This window comes from Dipodomys merriami, unplaced genomic scaffold (genome assembly GCF_024711535.1).
Source record: "Dipodomys merriami isolate MVZ:Mamm:240054 unplaced genomic scaffold, mDipMer1.0.p SCAF_5, whole genome shotgun sequence".
Lineage (NCBI taxonomy): Eukaryota > Metazoa > Chordata > Mammalia > Rodentia > Heteromyidae > Dipodomys > Dipodomys merriami.
The window spans coordinates 20,035,416-20,053,850 of NW_027206068.1; the positions used below are offsets into that span (position 1 = coordinate 20,035,416).

Here is an 18,435-nt window from a genome sequence, read left to right on the forward strand (position 1 = left end):
TGTACCAATCCAAGTGCTTTGCTGTTTGTCTGTCTCCCATGCTGAGACTGGACAAAAAAGGAGCAAATCCAGTGCTTGAGGTAATCATTACTTGCTGCTTGTAGTTTGCGATTGATCCACAGCAGCAGGCTTAAATACTGTGGTAAACAACTCTTTTGAGAGGTGAGTTTTTTTCCTATGTACAAATACACTACCTCTGTGAATCAGCATGATATAGAAAAGCATACATTTTTTAGAACACATATTTAAAATGAAGTCTTTTATTTTATTTATTTGTTCTTTCTGTTTTCTGTAAATGGTCTCTTTGGTTTTTCTTCTCTGTTTATTATGATGATTCTTCTTTTGGAATTCTAATACAATATTTTCCAGTTAAAATGTGTTGTGCTACTTGTCGAGTCTCAGGATCACAAAACACTGAATTCAGTATTTAAAGCGTCTGCATAGCAAACACAAATGGCTGATATTTGGAAATGTTCAAATATCAATAGCCATTTTTTACTTTGTACTTGTAGGTTCTATATTCTTTCATGATTTTTTTCAAATAATTCTTTCCAGTGTTTAAATAATTTCTATTGATTATAGCAATGATTTTCCAACTCTTAATATCCAGGATAATTTATCTGGCAGAAGGAAATCTGCCTTAATTTGAACAATATAAATTATTTTGTGGTTGAGAGACCAAAAGGAAAAAAAAAATCTTAAAAAAAAACCAGCAGTAAGTGCTGTGCATTGCTGTCTGTTATTCTCCTAGCAATTTTATCTTGAATGGTGACACAAAATAAGTTGGATGGACTCTTCCTGAAACTTTTAAAACTTTGACATTAGAAATTACCTTCCTTTGCCAGCCAGGATTAACTAACTCCTAGAGTAGGTAGTGTAATCCTTGTGGACAGTAGATTTTTCAAGGATGCACCTGCTTCTTCTTTTCAGTCCTTCATCTGAATGGAAAGAGAAAAAGCTCTTTTGAATGTAAATAGGAGAATGTATCCAACTACTTGTAAGGTCTGCACAGGGACACCTCCCTACCTCTTAGCTAAGTTTCTGCCCAGTATTTGTTACCTGGTAACTGGCAGACCTGGAAGCAGTCACCTTCCCTCCTGCTAGGTCACATCCTGGGCCACCTCTGGTCACATGCCTCCCACCTGACCTTAGGAGGGTCCCAGACTCTGAGGTCATGTCGGGATCCAGTGTGGTCACAACTTTCCCCCACCTGGCCACACCTCTTCCTGTCTCTGGCCTTGATAAGTCCTGGCCCAAGGGTGGGTCTTCCCTTCCTTTTTCAGCCATGACTCTCCACCAGGTATGGGGGGGCGGGCAGCAGTTCAGTAAACTTCTTTTACTGCCTGAATAATGCCTGGTGTTCTCTTCATCGGCTACCTAATGAAACCTACCTATTTAATGTACCTTACACTACTCACCTATTTTACTATGTTACTTTTATATGATACAGTAAATATTTCAGATTTCTACATCCATGTTGGAATAAACATTTAACAAATGAGCATAATAAATAAATGCCAAGAAACACTAAATTATTATATATATCCCTTGCTTTAAAATGTTTTCAGCATGGACTCATTTCACTAATTTTCCCTACTACCATTTTTTCCCAAACCCAAGAAATCATTAGGATTACTTGAGAAGAGTGTGTTAAAAAGAATGTTTTGCCATGTTTGTGTGTGTGACCTATGTTGTATGACAAAATACAGGTAAAGATTTATATACTGAAGATTTTATTTTATTTTGCAGTGCTGGGGATAGAACTCAGGGACTCATGTGTGATAGATAAATGCTCTAACATTGGGACATTGCTGATCTTAAATTAAAAATTTATTTCACTGTATACCTCTTCCTCATAATTTTGTGTTTCAAATATAAAATCATAGTAAATGAAAATTCAACTTTATGTTTAGAATTACCTTTTCTTTATTTACTCTCCTGTCTAGCTTACTCAGTTGTACATATCCTTGGAAGTGATGAAAGGCCACTTATCCATTTCCATCTCTACTAATTGATGACTCTTGCCACATATGAATGGCCAGGAATAAAATTAATTTAATAAAGATTTCAAGACTTTTTACAAGAATATACTTTAAAAAGTCTTAATTATTTTCTTATGTATGCATAATCAGGTATAATTAATCCAGTTTAAACATGACTAACAAATTAAATTTTATTTAATTTTCTATCCTAACATTTTGGAACTAAATTCTAAGCAATAATGGATTCCAGAAGAATCGTGCTGAAGTACACTTTTCACATCGTACTTTGTAACAAAACATTGATTCTACGTTTTATATATCTACACTGAAGAATTCTGGGGCCAAATACTTCTATATTCATTAACACCATATGCGGATTTTTATTCAACTCCAAACACATGCTATACAATTTGTAATATAAATGTTGAGACTTACTTGTTTAAACATATACTTGTTGTAAATAGTGAAAATGGTTTCATGCACATTTATTTGGAATCATAACAATTTCTAAGTCAATATAAATTAGCACCCAGATGGGAAACCAAATTATTTTACATTATTCATTGTAATTTTTATTTATTGAGCACATACACTGACAGACCAACAACTTAAAGACTTTATAAATTTTCTGTTAAACTATACCAAACTCTGAGAAATAGATAATGTTACTTGCATTCTGTATGAGAAGAAGCTCAGATTGTATAATATATACAATACAGATGTGATTCAACTCAGAGTTTCTGATTTCAAATGACACTTTATAATTTATTTTAGTCTTTATACTGTTTAATTTATTCTATTCTTCATACTGGATAAAATGGTAATATGTAAACTTAGAAAAAGGTGCTTATATTTTCCAGAAATTATGCTTATAAGGAAGCATATCAGTTTTCAAAGAATTTGAATCTTGAGATTCTTATAACACCATCTATTTTCATCCATAATATACAAAATGTTCCATGTTTTTGAACCACAAAATCACATGGTAAACTAAATACATTGATTAGTGTTTTTTTTTGGTTAAAGATTTCTGAAGTATTAGAAAAATAGATTTACATTTAGCTGCTTTAAAATGTCTTTCCAAATCAAATAAATTATAGTGCAGATGGAGAAACTTAGAAATTCAAATAAGCATCAAGAAATAGGTAGCACTAAAATACTTCTGCATCCATGGACTGATATCACTAATCAACCTGTACAATTTTCCCATCATTTCAAGATATGACCCATGACTCTTAAGCATAATGTTTTCGACATTTTTAATTGTTTTTTAAGTATATATTTAAAATTTTTATTTTCTTGTAAAGATGCTGTACATAGGGGTTACAGTTACATCAGTAAGGTAATGAGTGCATTTCTTGGCGAGCATTGTTAATTGTTTTTTAAAGTTACGTTTCATTTATTTTATTATTTATTTACCCTGATGTTAGTCAGGCACTGATCTAGGATCTAATGTAGACAGATTATACTTATTAAATCCCTTCCCTTATGGAATTTTGATTAAAATGAGAACATTGGCATTATATAAATAACATTTATATAATTATAGAAGTAACATTTAAGTGTGTAATAAATGCTATTGAGAAGGAAGCTGAAATAAATAGGCATCTCTGATGCATGGCTGGATGAAAACTTGATATCAGCACCAAACCCAGCAAATATGGCAAGTTTCCCAGCAGAGCACAGAATGAGGGCAGAAGCCCTGAATTGAAAACATGATTGTTGTGGTCAACAATGAGGAGGACATTTAGCTGAAGTCTTAAAAGAACTGAAATTGTTGTGTTGAGAATTGATGATAACAGGAGATAAATTTGGAAAGCTATTGATCCATTAGATGATAGTTACAATCATCACTGTAACAAAAAGAAGAACGTTCACACAAATTCTGTAATAATTGAGTTGTTGGTGAGCAGTTCCCCAAGGACAGATGTGTACTTTAGACATTCATCTGAAGAGCCAGAAAGAACTTTTGTATATGGGAGTTAAGTTTCAAAGATGAATTCTGAAAGGGAATTACGTACTTATGTGTTTTTATATATTGTGAAGATGCTGTAAGGAGAGATTACAGTTACATGAGTAAGGCAATGAGAACATTTCTTGTCGAGCATTGTTACCCAGTGAATAAGTATAGATACTGAAGAGGACAAGTTGAAGGAAGACGTCCCTTCTTACACACTGGAAAGCTGCAGGAAGACTAAGTGCAAGAGACTGTGAAGGAACAGGTAATGAAGTACAAAGAGAGATGATAGAAATGAAACTGTGGAGCAAATTGTCAGGAAGTAAGAAGGAATTAATGTTGACAAATGCTGCTGTAAGTGTGGAGATGAAGGCTGACAATTTGATGTTGCCATAGAAAGGGTACAAGGTGATTTGAATCAAAGCTAGAGTAGTGGTGATAAAAAAAAATGAGCCAGGCACCAGTGGCTCAAGCCTGTAATCCTAGCTACTCAGGAGGTTGAGATCTGAGGATCGTGGTTCAAAGCCAGCACAGGCAGGAAAATCCATGAAAATCTTATCTCCAATAAACCACCAGAAAGCTAGAAGTGGTGCTGTGGCTCAAGTGGTAGAGCCCTCCTCTTGAGCTGAAGAGCTCAGGGACAACACCCAGACTTGAAGCCCCAAAACACTCACCCCCCCAAAAAAGTTGATTGAATTCCATCTATGACACATTTTTCCATACTCATACATCTACTGAGGGACATTTGTCTATCTTGGCTATGGTATTCAATGCTGAAATGAAATAGTTGTGCTGGTAGCATTAGTGTGGCCTTGTAGAACTTTATTGGTTACTGCCCAGGAGTGGGATTGCTGAGTTGTAGAGAATCTCTATAGTTAGTCTTTTGAGGAAAATCTATACTGGTTTCCACAGCAATTGAACAAGTTTACATTCCCACCAACAGTGTAGTGGAGCTCCTTTTTGGCCACATCCAGACAGCATATGTTATTCTCACAGGGATGAGGTTGAATCTCAATATTGTATTGATTTCCATTTATTTTATGGCCAGAGATGGTGAAGGGAATTCTACTCATCCATCAGAAATAATGATATTGTACTGTTCATAAGGAAATGGAAAGACTTGAAAGAGAAGTAAGCCAGACCCAAAGAAACATAGATTGCATGGGTTCCCTCACTTGCCTATAAATTGACAAGTAAACACATTGGATGGTAAAAGAAAAAAATACATTGGGACATGATGTATTGTACAGGTTTCTAGGTATTCACACAGAGTGAGACCAATGGAGAATATTCTTAGGAGAGGATGGCATAGGCACAATAGTTATGTGCATCTGACCATGTAAAATAATATTTATCAAAATGAACTCCATGAAATGGAAGCAAGAGTTTTTTTTCCTCTCTCTCTTTCTTTGTTACTATGTTGGTTTGCATTTCCTTTTGCCTTGTTTGTTCGTTTATCTGTCATTGGTAGGATAATGGGGGGGGCACAGAAATGGTGGTACACAGGATAAACAAATTCAGCAGTGATATTCACTAGACACTATGCTGAAAATGAATTATACAAATTGTGGTTTGGGACAGGAGGGAAAAACTGGGAAGGAGTGAGGGAAGTGGTAACATTGTTCAAAAAGAAATGTACTCTTGGGGAGAGGGGGAGATGGGAAGGGATGGTAAGGGGAAACAAAGGAGGAGGCAACAATGCTTGGTAAGAAATGAACTCATTACCTTGTCCATGTAATTGTAACTCCTCTGTACAGTATTTTCACAATAAAAAAAGAAAAAAAAAAGAAATGTACTCTTTATCTGACTTATGTAATCCCTCTGTATATCACCTTTACAATAAAAATAAGTAAATTTTACAAAAAGATGATTGAACCTTGTGATTAAAGTAAGTTGAAGAGGATGAGAAGAAATAGAGAAAAGTGGTTACAGATGAATTCACTGAGTTATAATAGACTCTATGGAGAGCTCAAATAATATAATCTTTTAAAATTAAGCCCAACAAACTCAGGTGGGTTGGGCCAAGAGGGAGAGGAGTAGAATTAATGAAGAGGGTTGGGGAGGGTTAAAAATAGTCAAGAATTCGCAAATTAAGAACAATAAAGAAAGGGCTTGGTCAAAGAGGTGTGGGAATGTTGAAGGAGTGACACTGATTAAAATGTGCCTTATTTATAAATTGCTTGGTTATATGGCAATTTTTTCGAACTACTTAATTATAAAAATAAAGGCAATTCTTAATACATGTGGGTTTTTTTTGTCAGTATGGAGAACAAAGAATTAGTTGGACTGAGTGTGATTGATATACTACATGCCCTTCTCATTGAAAATAACAGCTTCAAAATCTACCACGCGATTAAAATTCACCTCCAACGTTGCATATATTAATGAATATTATGTTGAGTAATCAGTAAAACATTTTTTAAATCCAAATCCCATACTATCCACCTTGCCTGTTGTATATAAAATTAACCGAGTGTACTTTATTTAGACTCTTAATTAACAGTGATTGGGGTAGATGGGGATAATTACAGTTTGGCTTTTTTCATGTTGAAGCATTTTTTAAAGGTAAACAGAGTAAGTTTATTTGAAAGTGAAAGAAAATTTGTGAAGGAAAAGTAGTAAGACTCTCCATGAAGACAGGATTTTATCATTATGATATTTTAATCATGCAACTATCATATATTTATTGAGCCAGTTGAAAGGAATATCATTTTTCTTGTTCAGTAAAAATTATATATTAAGACTCTGAGACAAGTTTAGAACTATGAGTACAGTCATAATATTCAATGAATATATGTGCCTAAGAAACTAGGAAAATTGAGGGGATGGGTGGGGCTGGGAGAATGAGATTGATGGAAATGGTGGCATTGTTGAAGATTTTTTTTGGTATTCATAAACTAATATTGAATCAAAACCCCTTTGCACAACTATTTATAGATAAAAATTAACAAAATTAAAAGAAAACAAAATTTATTGGTCTCTTCTTTTAAACATCTTATTGGTTTAGCTTAAATTTTTTTTACAAACATTATTTTTCTTTCAGGAAAGACAATCAACAGTGAAAAAGGAAAAGGGTAGCTCTCAGCAGCCAAACAAAGTGACTGATAAGAACAAAATGCAGAGAGCCAACTCTGTCACAGTGGATGGACAAGGCCTTCAGGTAAAATTATTACTTAAATCTACATTTTAGTAGTTTTCCTTTGTGTTACTTTTATAATCTGAGAAAGGCATATGTTCAGTTATTAACACATTTATTTAACGTTTATATTAGCTCCTTAGACCATTTCAGAAAAATCATTATTAATTTATCAAGATGTCTGTCTCACAGTTGATTGACAGAGTGACATTTTGGTTAGATTAATTATTTATGGTGCTAAATCTATTTAGACTCAAATTGGCAAAAAAATATCATTTGTCAATCTGAAAGTTTTTGCAAATCATTCCTAAATATACATACATATTACATACCTATATGTTAGTTATTCATACATTAGTCTCTCCATAAATACTCTTTCTTTTTTTCCTTCTTTTGAAGAATTGCTTTGATTGTAAAGAAAAATAGAAATGAACTCTAGTTGGGTAGATAAATAATGATAATGAAGTATTTATTAGAATTTATATCTTTCAAAGTTTTAAATAATATTTGAAACCGTACATATTTCCAGGTACACAAAAATCACTGAAATCTTTTTTCTACTCTTTAAAATCTTGTAATTATTGCTGTGATCTCTGATATTAAAGTACCATCTTTCCATTTTCACTTTGGGCTGTTTTATACATTGAATGTTTTGTACTTATTTGCCTATATTTCTAATTTACTATGAAAAAGTCAACAAAATTGACTTAATATTTGGATTTGTGCACTGACTTTATTTTTCTAACTGTACTTTTATTCAAATTGAAAATTTTTTCCATGAAGAGCATGTTTCAATATAGGAATATGTTTCAATATGTTTCTTTTACCTGTGATACCATGGATTTTGTCCTTTGTATGTCTTAATCTGAAAACACAAGTGCACACCGTTTATGTCTATGAATGCTTCTTCATTGTCTTGAATATTTCATCAAAATTTTAATCAAGAATTAGATACACATAGTAAGAAAATTTATTTTAACCTAACCAAAAATATTGCAAATAAGAAATATTCATGAGTTATTCACCTCAACTGTGAAAGATAATTCTGAAATATAAGAATATTTTAAATGTATATAATTCAATTATGAAAGACTATAACAGGCTATAATTTTTGGAAGTCATATTTATATATTTAGTAATCTCATTGAAGATTTTAAATAATGAAATCTGATAGTAAAAATTATGTTACTAAGTGCTCTTGTAAAAAAATTTTAGTGAAAATAAATCAAGATTTGAATTTAAAAAGCAACTTAACATTGAACGGTTTAAATGGCTAATGATTTTGGTTTCTAGAAACCAAATAAGGAAAGACTAATTTTGAAATCCACATGTATCTACGAGTGTGAAAGTATATATTTCTCACTATGGAAAGGAGGAAATTTTCATTTGTTAATGCTTAGTACAACCCAAGAAGTGTGGTATTATTTTACACATATTTCACCAACCCAGAAAACATGGAATTCAATGACTTATTATCCACATTTCCAACATAACCATTTTGATACTCAAAAGTAAATGAACTCCTCCACCCCATACCAGCAGTCAGTAGGAAAGTCAATGATTGAATGAGGCCCTTCTTATTTAGTTGGTATGTATTTTATTCCTGTGGTAAAAAGTCTCTTAAATTCAGAAATTTGATCATCCTTTTTAATATAATTTGAGCTAAAATTATATAGTTATTAGTTCAAGAGACTATAACTTTTATAATCTTAGTTAAGATTTACATAATATTTATTTTTTTCAGAGTTCAAAACTATTTTTATTTTAATACATTCAGAGTACTTTTATAACTTGAAACTCACGTTGAACTATATATTTGATTTTCATTTATACACAAAAATAATCTGAAATAATTCACCTTGTTATTTATCAATTATGCAGATTTAAAGCCATAGATAATTAACAATATTTCTGAATGTATGGATCTCTATAGACAACAATTTTTGTAACTTTTTTGCTAAAGGAAAATGTCAGATAAGATTGTCAGTAGACAAAATGTAGACATCAGGAATAGCAAAAGAACAGCAAATAAATAAAACTACCAATGTAACTTTTTGAGTTTTTATAAGTTGGTATGTTATCATGTGCAAAATTCGGATTCATCTCAGAATAGATGTCCCTAGGTAGAGAAAAGGAATAAAAGTTTGGATAGCTATTTCATGCAAAAGAGAAAACAAATTGCATTGTAATTACCAATTGTAAAATGGTAAAATACATGTTTTTTAATCAAATAAGGCAAAAAAAATCTATCAAATATTAAATTTCATATGAAGTTTAAAAATCTAGATAATGGAAAACAATAGATTGCAGTCCAGTTTGCATCTAACTCTGTGACAGAAGATCTACACTGTTTAAAGAAGACTATTAATCATAGTTAAGCACATTCATCTTGCTTCTTTCCAGCTAACCAGTATAATGATCAGGATTATTATTTCTAATTAGAGGAAGTAATAGATCATGTATAACCTTAGGATGAGTCTCATTAATTAACCCAAGTCCTAGGGGATTTCAAATAGCAGTAGTTAGGTACTCTGTCTTTGTCAGCACTCACACCAGAGGTATACACTTAATATATATAACCAAATGTAATTGAAACTACAATTCTTTAACATACAACTGATATATAGATACAGATTGTTTTTTATATGTGGACAAATAAAGGGAAAAACAAAACTTTTACATAAACTGTATTATATTAAATTAGTTGTCTAAATATTCTTCTATGTTTCCAGATAAAAGTATCATTGGATAACTGAGGAATCTAATTTGCCATATGGTTAATTCAAGTTCTTTACATGTAGTATTTAAAACTGTATCATTGCCTCCTGTCCTAAAATTGCTTTTCCCTATTGCTATTTCTTATTTCTTATTTTCTTATGTTTGTAAACACCAACAGTATAAACCAAACATACATGCACTATGCATAATTGCACAGTATGTTTGTGAACTCATTTCCTTTGTTAACTGATGTGTGTCAATGTGTGTATGCCTTGTTCTCTCAGTACCCTCAGTCATGTTGACTCTTTCAGAGCCAAACATCATCATCATTATTATTTTTCTCTCCCTAAATTCAGAGTTAAGTCTGTAATGTTAGATCATAAATGATGCTACATAAAAGAACTATGTAAGCTATATGTCTGAGCTGAGATGTGGAGTCTTCTGTAATGAAGTAAAATATTCAAGAGATACCTGAATTAATCAGGAGAATGAGGGAAGCAGTTGCCCACATGGCTAAGTCAGGATGGATAACTCAAAAATGTATGTGCAAGGTCTAGAATGGACAAGACTTACATGAATGCAATAGATTGACAAGTCAGAATAAGTAGAACGAAATGTAGAGATGTAACAGGAGGTAGATACTATGAAACTGGAGAGATTGAAAGTAACTTTAGCTTTTGTTGTGCATAAGATGGCAAGAAGAGGAGGAGGTTACACAGAGAAATGATGAGTTGAATTATATTTAAAAGATATACTCTTATTAATACTAGATTGTTGGATAAGGAAATGTCAGGGGATAACTACAACAATTACCTTAAGCTTGTATGATAGAAGCCTTTTGTAATGCAAGGAAAGTAGAGTGGAGCAGTGTTGAAGGACAGAACCAGAAGATATGACAATACATTGCCAATGCATTACAGTTGTGTAAAATTAAAGAAGGACATCACAAAGGCGGCTGACCCATTGACTGAGATGGTGAACTTTGGGTGAATACGGTTTGAATTTTTTTTTTTCTGATGTTAGGAATCCAGAGAAAGCTACAAACTAGGGTGATCAACATGTAGATCTAACTTAGGGAGAACAACAGATAAAATTTGACAGTAATAGACATGTTGATGATACTTTAAAATGTCAGAAAATTTCAATAACATGTTTTATATACATACATATATACATAGATGCATTTATACACACTATATATAAACTCATTATATTTATAATATATGTAAACCTATGGTACATGTATATAACTGTGTTATTGAATTGGATATATATGTGCACATATACACATTTAAGTATATGTATACACACATATATGTATGCATATATACATATATGCATGCATGTATATATACACATGCATATGTATACAATACATATATAGTGCAGTAATTGAAATCGAATCCACAATTAGTATCTCACTAATGTCACACTCTTTAAATTCACTATATTAAATTATACCACTGTATGAATAAATAAAACTTCACAAGTCCAGTTATACTCAGCAAAGAAGAGAATCTGTTATGGCTTCTCTCTTTCTGGAAAGTACTTTAAACCCAATTTATAGTATTTCTTCAAGATTCAAAGTACAACAGGACAAAGGGTGAACCAATTCAGCAGTGGAACCCACTAGATACTATGTTGTAATGAACTACAGAAGTTTTGGGGGAGGAATGTAGGGAGGGGACAAACTGGAAGAAAGAGAGGGAGGGGCTGACGTAGTTCAAAAGGAAATGTACTCATCACTTGACATGTTACTGTCACCCCTTTGCACAGAACTTGTACAATAGACTTTTAAAAATAAAGTACTACAAGTACTACAAAATATTCTTTGAACTGTTCTTCCCTTCATCCATATAATAGTCTTTGTTTTACTGGTTTACCTTATTTCAATAGGTTTTGTTGTTGTTGTTGATTTGTGTGTGTGTGTGTGTGTGTGTGTGTGTGTGTGTGTGTGTGTGTGTGTGCGCGTGCGCGCCAGTACTGGGGCTTGAACTCAGTACCTTTTATGTGTGTTTGTGTCATCCTGGTGCTTGAACTCAGGTGCTAGATGCTGTCTCTGAGCTTTTTTTGCTCAAGGCTAGTGCTCTACCACTAAAGCTACAGGTCCACTTCTGGCTTTTTGTTTGTTATTTTAGAGATAACAGTCTCACAGACTTTCCTGCTTGGACTAGCTTTGAACCATGATCTTCAGATCTCAGCCTCTAGACTAGCTAAAATTACATGTGAAAAACACCAGCACCCATTCCAGTTTAATACTTTAAAAAAAATCTATCTTGAGCTGGGAAGGTGGCTCGGTGGCAGAGCACTTGCCTTGCATGCCTGAGGTCCTGGGTTCGAATCCTCAGCACCACATAAGCAAAAAGAAAAAAGCCAGAAGTGGTGCTGTGGCTCAAGTGGTAGAGCACTAGCCTTGAGCTGAAGAGCTGAGGGGCAGCGCCCAGGCCCAGAGTTCAGGCCCCACGACTGGACCCAAAAACAAAACAAAAAAAATCTATCTTGAGAAGGCACAAATTGTATAAAATGCCTCAAACACAGAGGTGAAGTGATGGTGGATTGAGAATTAGCTCTGGGTCGTTCCTTACTTCCAGGAGATCATATTAGATTTCATCTGATATACTTTGTTGTTCCATTTTCATATTGTCTGAAATTCCGAAAGAATATGTAGTTCTAAGAAAGATCAAGTTTTAGGCTAACAGAATATTCTATGTATTTCTTTTTCTTCTTTTGCTTACCATTTTATAAAAGACTATAACACAAGAAGGTACAGTATTTTAGGTTGACAGTTCATCCATTTTCAGAATAAATGAGTTTTATCGTATGATTCATATAAGAATAAAATTATAAATTCACCATGCTAAAGGATATGTTACATGCAATACTAGAAAGAATACAACACTCTTACCTGGCTTACTTCCCCCATTCCACGTGTTTTACCATTGTCCCAACAATGTATATTAAGCAAAAGAATTAGACCAGAAACATATGAATTGAGTCAGAAGACAGTATTGAGTATGTGTGAGCTTTCCTATGGGAAGACAGTGCTAAAATAAATGGAACTGATAAATTTTAATTTTGGTAACTTTCTTTCAGGTGGTTCAAGGGAAAAGTTCTTTGTATAGTGCTTGCACCTGCTCTGTGAAGTTGAAATTCAAAATATAAAATATCAATGAAAAAAAATTAAAAACACAAATGAGGTATTTTCATAAAATTTTATTCACCAAAATCTTCATTATATTAGTATCAGAAACTAAGAAAATAGTTGCTTATTTTCCTCTGATCAATACGTATTCAAGCACAATACAAGAAAGGAAGTTTTACCTGATTGACCTCCAGAAACTATGATCTGGAATCAAAAAGAGTATATAGCTGAAATGTTTTCCTTTATTGTACACTATTAAAGTTACAAAAAGATTGACTGGGAAAATGAGTATTCCCATTAAATAATTACAATACCATAATGTAAAATAAAGATATCAAGACTATTCAAAGGATTTAATATGTTTATTATTTTCCCCAAAACAATAGACATATTAATATGCTTGATGAAGAATAACATATATCTCTATAGCTGATCCCATTATTATCCAAGTCTGAGCCTGTGGAACTTTGGTTTCATTCAAACCACTTTCATTTAGGTTGTGTAAATATAACAATGCCTTAATAAAATAGCCATTAAGTTTTATGTCATGTAAATGAAGTCCGGATAAGGTCTCAGAGTCCAAGACAATCCCAAGTTTTTATGAGGACTGGTACCCCCATCCTTGGGCATCTTCAATGGTACTCATTTAAATGAGCTACTACACCTTATAATCTCCAGAGCCCATGCTGGTATCAGGAAGAACAGAAGAAGCTTTGTTTATGCCGTAATAAGGTATATGATGAGTTGTCCTACAATATATCCACATTTGAGTAGTTGGACTCAAATAAAGTTATCCTATAAAGTAGGTGGTTTAAAAAAGAGGCATTTATTTCTCAGTTCTAGAAACGGTAGAGTCCAAGATCAAGGCACATTCTGGGTGATTTATTCTAAGGTTTCTTCTTTTAGCTTGTAAAGTACCTACCATTTAACTATGTGTATAGATGACACAGAGAAAGACAGAGACAGAAAGAGACAGGGAAAGAATAAGAGAGAGAGAGAAGAGCTTCCAATATATCTCCCACATTAAACATAGATACATTTTAAAGCTTTTTATTTGTATTCATTTATCCTCTTGCCCAAAAACACACCAAAGTTACAAGTTCTTTTTTATTTTTTAATTATTCATTTACTTTGGTGTTACTATAGAGATATACAGATGATATACTTGTGTCAGGTAATAAGTACATTTCTTCTTGTACAGTGTCATCTGTTCCCTCCTTCTCTCCCATTCCCTCCCTCCCATCCCCACCCATGAGTTGTATAGTTCACTTCAGCAATGTCCAACGCACTCCACTAATGCACTGTTTACCCTTTTCCCTCTGATTCTGTGCCTTCTTAAAGCTCATCAAAAGACCTATGAGGAACAGCAAGCAGGTTCCAAAATACAGAAATACAGGGAAATAAGCTTTCTATATTACTCTATACCTAGAGTTTCTTTACTTGCGGAAAAGGAGAATGTGACAGTTGAGATCCAATAGCAAATTCTGCCACTAAGATATTGCTGCATGTTACAGACTACTACTGAACTCAGTAGTTGTTTATTTTTAACTTGTCAGACTTGCAAATGACTATGTATTACCGCAGGTCTTTGGCTTTCAAAATGAGAATTCTGTCTCTGGTTGGCACCCAGATTTATTCCATGAGTTGGGCCTTCTTTTTATAGTAGCAAAGGTTAGTATGATTTTAAAACTTCTTGAGTGAGCATAGGAAATCATGACAGATTTGCCTGAATTCTGATATCTGTAATCTTAACACTACTATGTATGCTTTGAACCCTCCTCCCCGAGTCTCATTGTTTAAATCTCTTTACTTAATCACTTATCACCTCTTAAATGTCAATTTTATTACATAGTACATGGTTTACATTAGATCAAGTGCCCATGGGCACAAATCTATCATACCCAATAATATTTTCATATTGTCTAACTTTATATACCTGATTTGTGATAATAGGCTATGTAAAGAGCTGTTGCTAAAAGACTTTTATTATTCTTCATTCTCCATCTTAAGGAACTGGCTTCATTACTTGTGATATTATTTTTCCAAGTCATTTAAGGCCCCTGCTAATTTTGTAGCTCATTTGAGTTATCCCTCCAACTAATTAGACTCTATATTATTTTGTGATACCTCACAGACTACAATATATTTTAGTGACATGTTTATTTGTTCCTAATAATACAGAGTTTAGATTACTATTGGTATAGTGATGATTACTTTATCTGATAAATTATGTATAAATTATCTGATAAATTATAAATTATGTATGGAATGCTTTTTAGCATTCCATACATAAATATCCCTGAAATAAATTTCAAAAAATATTTTCAAAAGAAACCTAAATATCAAACCCTGGGTGACTCTGTATGTCATCTCATACAGTGAGGTATAGTGACATTGAGGAAAAATGGAAAAATGAGAAACAAATATAATCATGAGAATTTGGGCACAGATTTAATACTTTGATCAGAAACCATTTGCCTAGATATTCACACACCAACTTATAAACAAAGAATAAAAGTTCACATTAATATAAACTATCACATAGATTATACATATCAGTATTACTTTTTGCATATGATATATTAAGGAGTTCCAATTTTACAATAGGAAGGGAAATTGGTGAGTAGTAGTCTTTAATTACAGATATTTTTGATGACAACTCATTTGATTTTTCAATGGATGAAGAGATCAGGCCTTACTCACTAACACAATGATGGCAGGGTAGCAGATAACTGATATGCATTAATTGTTGGATGCATTTGGTTCAGCAGAGAGATAGGATGTTTCTGCTGAGTGTTCTGCATCTTACACTTCTTATTTCTGATACAAAGGCAAATTTAGGAAGAATAACTCTTTGCCTTTTACCAAAGAAACTAAAACAGAGACAATGATACATTGCAATGAGAGGCAAATGAGAACAGTAGAAAAGTGAACTACATCATATTCCACCTTCTTATTTATTTAATGTGATTTTTTAACATTTTGAACTGTTGTCCTCATTAAAAACATGTCACTTAACTTAAGATTTTGAGGACATTTCCTTACTAGAATATATTATCTTATTATTTAAACGGACAAGAAGGAAGGTCACATGTGGTGAAATTGTTTTCTATTATCCAATTAAATAATTATGTACACTTTCCAGGGGGAAAATATCATTGTATTATGGATACTGGCAATCTATTTTTAAGGAACAAATGTATCCAAAACTGTTTACCTTAAAATTTAGAGAGTGTCAGCAGCAGCATAAAATTTTCATAGTAAAGCATTTTTTAATACTTATGTCAGGTACTATTTATCTGGGATGCATGTGGGGATATGTATTTGTATATGTTTAACTTAAATGATATATATATATATATATATATATATAGCTTTCAAATAATCATGTCAAAATAGATAAAATATAAGAATTATTTGCCACTCTTGCTAAAATATGTGATATATTGCCACACTTCCTGCTTTCTTTCCTTATGGCAATGAAAGTTAATGGAGGTCCATGGCAAATGCTATGTGAATAGAGAGCACTCAATTATTTTCCAGTGAGGAAAAAACAATACTTAACAAATTATTGTTTAGAAAATTAACCTGAAAACTTAGCACTCTAAGAAAGCATCAAAGATAGTCTGTAGAGAGAGACTTTTAGGTTGAGACAAGTCTCAGACATTATTTTTGTGTCTAGTTCACAAACTAGGCCACGATGTTCTACTTTGAGAATAATCTTTATAAACCAAAGCTTTTGTGTAACTTCAAATTGTCCTTCACTTCCTTTCCTCCACATTCTCCTCCACATTGTTTTATTCTGTCTAACCTACCTACCATTGTCACTTCCGTTTTCATCTCCTTACCATTACAAATCTCATCCAAATCTCTTTGTGTAGAAGTGATGACCCTATTGGTGCACACTGCAGAAATTTACAGTCAAATTTCTGAAGCCAAAAACTGGTGCTTTATGATGTGAAAATAACAAAGACTCTTATTCATATACCATATGCCTAGTAATTTGTCTATATATCCAACTTTTCTTTTTTCTAGATCACTCCTATTCCTGGTACTCACCCACTTTTAGTCTTTGTGAACCCCAAAAGTGGTGGGAAGCAAGGAGAACGGTACGATTTTAAATATCTATTTTTGTATTATAATTATAAAATAAAAATTAAATTTGTGAAGTAAAATTATCTAAACTGCTACTCACTTTTGGTCATTTTCATATGATGCTAGAACCTGTATATAATATACTGGTATCTTTTTTCTTGTAGTTGAAAATATAAGGTTTTTGTATTTTGTCTACCATACCTCTCACCCCTAGTAATAATGAAGATATTTGAATAAACCTGGCTTCATAGATACTATAAAATGAAACTTAGGTATCTAAATGGTCAACAAGATGACTTTTGGTAAAACATAACCCAGTACCAGAAGACAGATTTATATCTATCTTCTAGGTAAAATATACTGTAGCAATTTTCTGTGTATGTGTTTTAGGGTGCATCATGCCATATTTCCTAGTGAAGTTCTGTACCTTTTATTTGAATAATAATGAGTTGAATTACCATCTAACTCAGGAACACAAAATTTTGTTATTATAATAGATTAAGAATTTAATAATTTTTAACACAATCAGGAAGTCACCACATTGAAGAATAAATTTTCTGTCTTACTAAAGAAGAAAGTTTAACAAAAAGGCAGCTGGACCTGCCTCACTGCTATGTAGATGTATTTCCCTAATTCCAACCAAAAATAATCCAACAGATCAAAGCACTCACACAAAAACATTGCATGTAAAACAAAATTCCTTAGTGATTTAGCAAAGAAAAAAATTAAAATGCTTTCATGATTAGTTTGTAAATATTTCTCCTATTCCATAGATATCTATTCTTTGTCTGGTTCTTCTGTGGTGAAGCTATTTAGTTTGATGTAATCTCTTTTGCTAATAAAATCATTCAATAGATAACAGAAAAAGCATTTGACTAAATTCGCCATTGCTTCATCACAAATTAGATATAGAAGGATCATACCTATACAGCTTTCTACACACTGTTTTATATTTATATGAATTCCACAGTGAACATCCTACAATGTGGGTTAAAGCTAAAGACTTTCTAAAATCTGGAAGAAGTCAAGCATGCCCATTTTCACTACTTTAATTCAACATACTACAGAAAATCCTATGCAGAGCTGTCAGAAAAGTAATCACATTTATAATAGCTACTAAAAAAACTAGAGACAAATTAAACCCACTGATCTCTACAGTAAAAATTAAGAAATATCTATGAAAAGAAACTGAAAAGGACCTCTAAACAAAAAGACACTCATGGAACTAGAATTAGATATAGGCATACATGTAGATTAATGGAACAGAAGAGTTTAGGATATACTCTCACTTTACAGCCAAATAATTTTCAACAGAGCTACTAACAGCATGCATTAAAAAAAGAGCAGTATTGTAAATACATGATGGTGGAAACACTGATGCATATGCAAAATAATAAAACTATAT

General features: G+C 32.6%; 1 protein-coding gene across 5 annotated transcripts in view; it reads left to right on the forward strand.

Annotated features, from left to right (window-relative positions):
* The window catches only part of Dgkb (diacylglycerol kinase beta), a 617,161-nt gene that overhangs the window by 229,227 nt on the left and 369,499 nt on the right, over positions 1-18,435 (forward strand). For all 5 annotated transcript variants that reach the window (XM_069996159.1, XM_069996161.1, XM_069996163.1 and 2 more), the window contains 2 exons: positions 6,983-7,099; positions 16,971-17,044. In XM_069996159.1, coding sequence (XP_069852260.1) covers positions 6,983-7,099; positions 16,971-17,044 — 191 coding nt within the window. The remainder of the gene's footprint in view (positions 1-6,982; positions 7,100-16,970; positions 17,045-18,435) is intronic.